This window comes from Gossypium hirsutum, chromosome D02 (assembly GCF_007990345.1).
Source record: "Gossypium hirsutum isolate 1008001.06 chromosome D02, Gossypium_hirsutum_v2.1, whole genome shotgun sequence".
NCBI classification, from domain to species: domain Eukaryota; kingdom Viridiplantae; phylum Streptophyta; class Magnoliopsida; order Malvales; family Malvaceae; genus Gossypium; species Gossypium hirsutum.
Window position 1 is genome coordinate 65,601,082 of NC_053438.1, and position 6,292 is coordinate 65,607,373.

At 33.3% G+C, this 6,292-nt stretch overlaps 1 protein-coding gene across 1 annotated transcript; it reads right to left on the reverse strand.

Annotated features, from left to right (window-relative positions):
• Positions 1 to 1,912: 1,912 nt before the first annotated feature.
• Positions 1,913 to 3,598, reverse strand: LOC107909305 (ethylene-responsive transcription factor ERF054-like). The gene has a single exon (XM_016836785.2). The coding sequence runs from the start codon at positions 3,483 to 3,485 to the stop codon at positions 2,250 to 2,252; it is 1,236 nt and encodes a 411-aa protein (XP_016692274.2). The 5' UTR covers positions 3,486 to 3,598; the 3' UTR covers positions 1,913 to 2,249.
• Positions 3,599 to 6,292: the final 2,694 nt, after the last annotated feature.

Genomic DNA, 6,292 nt, shown 5'->3' on the forward strand with positions numbered 1-6,292 from the left:
ACAGATAGATTTGCATGTTGGTGACTGCTGCCAGCGGAGAAGGTAGGTTCAGTTTTGAAAATGGGATGAAAACGAAACACCAAAAAGACTTGTCTCCTTTAGACAACACAAGCATTGGCTTTGGGCTGTCATAGGATGAAATGAATCAAATATCAGTTTATATTATCCAATAAAAAATTGAAGTTTTAGACTTGTCTTGTATTTTCATTGGTCTAAATTGGTTTGAATTGAGCATTGCCATCTAAAATCTTGCAGAGACAGTTCCTTTTAAGACGTTTTTAACCCACTGCTTTTCGGCAACAATCATACTCTGGCCACTTACTAAAGAAGATGTCACATTAAAAGAATTAATGCACAAATCAAACAAAGAACAAACATAAAATTGTGTCATACTGACACGTAACACAAACTTAAACAAAGGTTTCAAGTTTTGATGAGCATTTATTTCCTTTATATTTCTCCAAGTGATGCCTAATTATCCTCCCCAAGATATTGGAGAAGTGATTAAAAACAAAACTATAATCGTTATTTTACATAAGAACTCACTAGTCATGCTATTGCACTCGTACCCATCAATATTCTTTGTACTTGTTCATCCATTCTAAACTTATTCATGAGTCAGATTATCTGTTCAAGTTCAAAGGCTTGCTGAAAATTTGAGAGGATTCGCTCAAAAATATTAAGCTTAAAAGCCAAAAAAAAAAAGATTTGTTTAAAATATGGGTCAAGTTTTGGTTTGAACATTTAAAACCCGAGTTTGGGTTAGCTTGTTTTTAAGTTTGTAATCTTTTTATATTATGTTATTTTTATATATATTATAAAATTTATAATACATAAAAATTAAATCTATAGTAGTATTAAAAAATGTTATTTTGATATATATTATGTTATTTTTATATACTACTATAATATAATATTAAAAAAGGTTAAGATGGCTATATACAAAATTTTAATAAATAAAAATATATAATTATTAAATATTAAATTAAAAAAATTAAACGTATTTAAAAAAATTTAAAAGTTAATATGGGCAGGATTAAAATGGGTTTGGGTTATAAATATGGGCGAGTCTGGGTGAAATTTGAAGTTCATATTTCGGCCTGGATCGGGTTTAGACAAATATAAAATACATTAATATCATACTTAAGCCTGACCCGAACTCAATTCGATTCGGCCCATAAACATCTTTACTTCCATCATCAAGAATTCTATTCCATTGCAACACCAAGAAAAGAAGCACTAAATTTATTTGATTCAAATTGGTTGGAATTGAATTTTTCTAAAATTATTATCTAATAAATAAAATAAATTTGAGCAAAATTGACTCAAATTGTTGGGTATGCAGCTTTTACAATAAATTTACTGAATTCTAATTAATTTGTCAACTTTTATATCTATTCATATGGTAAAATGAAAGTAAAAGGAGTAGGATTTGGTTTAAACAACTGATGTGACATGTTATTAAGTTAACAGCACGAGTGTTAATTAAATCAGATTGTTATGTGTGTGGTTCATCATTAGGGCGTCGCAACTAAGAAAATGGTCTCATGGGCCGGTGATTGGTCCCACCTTTCAGCATCAAATGCCTTGATTCTATAAGCACATAGAAAGTAATTAATCTTTGAGTATTCCAAATTAAAGTTTATGCAAACACATTGATGAAAGTAGGGTGTAATAAACATTACATACTTTTTTTTCTTAAGGAAAATATAATTAAAACATGATGTTGGAAAATGTATGAAGTAGGGCAAGCAATCCAAATCTTCATTGGGATTGGTTAAAAGTACCATGATTTATGACCAATGCTAATGCTGCAAATTTGCTGAATGCATCATTGCATTTGTTATGATAGGCTCTTCTTTTTTATTTATCTTTATTTTAATTGATTATGAATTTAACCAACTCCAAAATATAGATGAATAGAGAAAGAGATAACCACTCTTTCCTGCAATCAAATTGGACTATAGCTACATCTGCAACATTACATCAAACATAATCGGCTAAAAAGGGTTGCTAATCACACTATCTGGGTTGATATACTGGATACAACTAGGACCAGAAAGCTTAGTGCAACAACAACAAGCTGCTAAAAGGCATGAAAAATACGCAACCTTTTTGCAGGTGTGATGGAAGTGAATAACAAATCTCTGGGAATGGATGTTTCAAAGCCTAAATGATAAGAATTAAGAAATAATGCCATTCAAGGAACCGCTAGTTGGATTTGTGAAAAATATGTCAGGGTCTAGACTCTATTGATCCTTCCAAAAGAAGGGTTTCATTGGAGAAGAAGCTGAAGCAGAGACATGTTGTTTTTGGTGATCAGAATCATTCAACTCTTGCTGGTTTTGATTGGTGAAAGGAAGATTGGAGGGAAAAAGAAGATTGTTTGTGGTATCTAAATCATCCCACACTGGACTAGCAGGACCCCAACCTGCTGGAATTGTATTGAACCAAGCCTCTGCCATATCACCCCACACCAATTCCTGAGAACCAGAGACGCCTTCCCCTGCTCCAGAACTACCCTCTGCAGCTGTTATATGCATCTCATCACTGTCTGGATTATCTCCCTGAGGCTGTGCTGGTGGTGGTGGGTTTATTTCCAGTGTTGGTCCCTGTTCTTGCTTTGAACTTTCATGGGGAGTTTGCGGAGAGGAAACTGTCGAAGTTGGGGTCGGGGAGGACGTATCTTTATCTTTGTTGAGGAAAAGCTCGGGGAAATTGAGCCTTGCATTCTCACCTCTCAACTTGAATGCTTCGCGATCATAGGCTAAAGCTGCATCTTCAGCTGTATCAAATGTGCCAAGCCAAAGGCGAGTCCTGTTACGAGGAAGACGAATTTCAGCTACCCATTTGCCCCAATGCCTCTGCCTCACGCCACGATAAAGCTTGGTAGTGTGGACAGGCTGCAGTGGAGGCCGAAACATTGGTCCACCATCCTGCCCCAATCTTGTTGTCGTCGTCATCATCCTCCCTCTGGGACTCAAATTCAGTGCATCACTCCAGTGCTGAAGAAGTTGTTGTTGTTGCTGCTGTTGTTGAGGTGATAGGGATGTTTCTGCAGCATACAATGGCCGATAGATTAAACCATGTTGCTGCTGCTGTTGCTGAGTATTTCCATATTGTCGAGGAAAGAAAATCGGCGGCTGAGATGCATCAAAAGCAAAAGGAAAAACCAGTCTGGAAGATGGCAAAGAAGAAGAAGAAGAAGAAGAAGAAGAAGAAGAAGAAGAAGAAGAAGAGGGTGAAGAGTGATGAGCCAAAGAAGCAGAGGATGGAAGAGGGTGATGACGTTCAGGGCTACAAATCTTCTTGAGAGGTCTTTGAGAGATGGAAGCTTCATCAAAAACTGGCTTCCATTGACGCCTCTCCGACCCAGAATCAAGATGCTTGCCTTTCTCAGTCTCTCCATCCTGGAATGTTGTCATCTTCTCTGTTTCATCAACCACACCCTTCTGGGATTTGCCTCTGTTATTTGCTTCTGTCATTGGTGCTGATAATCACTGGCAGCTGCCTTGCTCTCTCTATTTATATATGTAAATAAAGCTTTTGATAAATTCAATAAATAAAATAAAATAAATACGTTGGAAATACTCGACTCAAATGAAGGTGGAGGAAGACAATCCTCGGTAAGAATAAAAAAAAAAAAGCAGGAACGAATTTGGAGCCTTAAATATTTGTTTGGGATTTGTATTTGTAGCATACTATTTTTATTTATTTATTTTGTATTTCAAAAGAAAATGATTGAATTGTACTATTACTTATATTTTAATTGTCATTTTTGTTTCATGTAGTTTTAATTTCGTCATTTTTATATTTTTTTAATTTGAAATTTTTAATAATCACAGTTGTTAAATTAATTAAGTTATTTTAAAAAATTCGTCATTAAATTTAGCTATATTTGTTTCAAAATTGAAATTTTAAAATTTTAAAAAATATAAAATAGAAGACTAATCAAATTTGACATCATGAACTAAATTTACAATTTACAAATAATAGTAAAATTTAACCAAATAAAAGTGGGAAAATCCTGAAATATCAAACTGGTGACACTTATTTTAGAAATTAGATCTAAGAGAATACAAAACAAATTGGGAGAAAAAAATGAAGAGGAGACATTGTGGCTGGTAATGTGGAGTGCAAGCCCAAACAATCCTTCCCTCTCAGATACTATCAAATGGATTCATTCCTTCTGGCCTGCGACACTGCGAACCCACAATGCTGGTCATTCCCTAGCCAACCACGACGGCGATGGCAACCCCTTACCCCATTTCTGGCCCAGCTGTAGGTGCCACTATTTGACATGGAATCACCCTTTCCCGACTCCAAACACGCTACTTACTCGGGAGAACAAGATTTTTAATTTTCTTTTTTCTATAAAAACAGTCTTCAATACTTTGCTCTTCATGGCATTTAAGTTTTCAATTAACATACTTAATCTCATTTTCCCTCCAAGAAGGTCCTATTGGGATGAGCTGTATTGTGTATTTGGCTAGACTCGACTAGATTTATGGACTTGGTCATTGTTACATCTCGTTCAGATCCTTGAATGATCATGCATTGAACAGTCATGCATAATCTTCACTCATGACTCCTCATGAAGATATTTTCGGCTAGCAACTTATTTGATAATTAAGTTCACTCATTAAATTTCATATGGAGTTTTAGTTATTGTGTCCGATCCGAGATAATCTATAGCAAATCATATCCACTCTACTTAAGACTTTAGTGTCAAATCACTTGCCTTTGACCCTATCAATATCAACTCAACACATGACACCTTGAGAGTGGACAATCAAAACCTTTAAACAACTCTAGCTTCGCCTTATCCTAAACAATATCGATCGACAATCATTGCCACCAACTTGTCTATATCAACAGTCTGTTATCGACATTTCGATAGACATAAATCCAACACTTTTCTCATCTCTTTAAAGTTATATTGAATTTTAATTAAATCAAATTGTAACGAAAATAATTTTTCCAAATATTATTTTTTCTATTTCCAATACTTAAAATCAAAACCAGTTTATTACTCAATTTAATCGCTTTACATGGGAACTTACGAAATTTTCCAACATACGATAATCTTTGTAAGTACTAAGAAGTCTGTCGTTAATAAAAATGTTGAATTAATTTCATTAGTCATTGACTGATGAAAATAAAAGAGATAATAGGTGGCCTCTCCTATAACGAGCTTTACTAGTTGGGGTACGGTAGAATTTTTCCCACTTGGATTGACACATCAAAACCGACTTTCTTTTCTTCTTTTCTGTGTGACATCCATAATAACTACACTAACATTTTTGTAGGAGTGAATTAATATATTTTTAAAATTAACTTTTCTTGACTTTCTTGAATAAATTTGTTCATCTAAAAATTTAGAGTAATTAAAGATAGTTAAATTTTTATCAATTGTACATAATTTTTTTATAGTATAATAACAAATTTAGTTCTCAAAGTTTACACATTTTGTCAACTTGGTCTTAATTTAACAAATTTAGCATGCAACATTTACATAAAATATATAAACATTAAGGGTTAAATTTATTATTATAATAATCAAAATTATATACAATTGATAAAAAATATTAATACTTATCCTTAAATACTTACTTTAAAAATTAATAAATATTAAATGGTTTGAGAAAAAAACCAATTGATGAAAATTAAGAAAAACTATGTTATTTATATTGACTTCTACTTCAAAGCTATAAATAGGCCACAGTCCCACATGTAATAAAGGGTGAACCAGAAAGTAATAAAGAAAAGACTATCCATAGCACCCCCTCGTGACTATAATCTATGGAGAAGCAATTAATTTCTCCCCCCAAATTTAGGGTATGCTTTATTTCAATTTCTTCTAGTTTACGTATTTAGGGTAGACTCGGAAAATCAATTCCTAAAAGAGAGAAAAAGAGTGGGCTCCAAATATAATAAAAAAAAGGATTTTCATTTATCTAATCAATTTAATATGGGGGATGTAATGTTGACGACTTGGTGAATTAGTGTAAAATTTATCACTGTTTGATAATAATTATAACCTCGCTTATAAATATAATATTGTGTTGTTACCATAACCTCTCAGAGAAAAAAATACACATTTAAACCTACTCCAAATCCTATCTTTTCCCATTAGATATTAGTTACGTTGAGAATTTAGCTGAAGTTTACATGTCCTGGAAATGCCAATATCTATTAGATGAACCTCGACAAGATAATCTCGGTCTTGTAATTGTCGAGTGTGCAAATGGGCGACATTTAAAGTGCCTGTTTTGATTGAATATTAACGTAC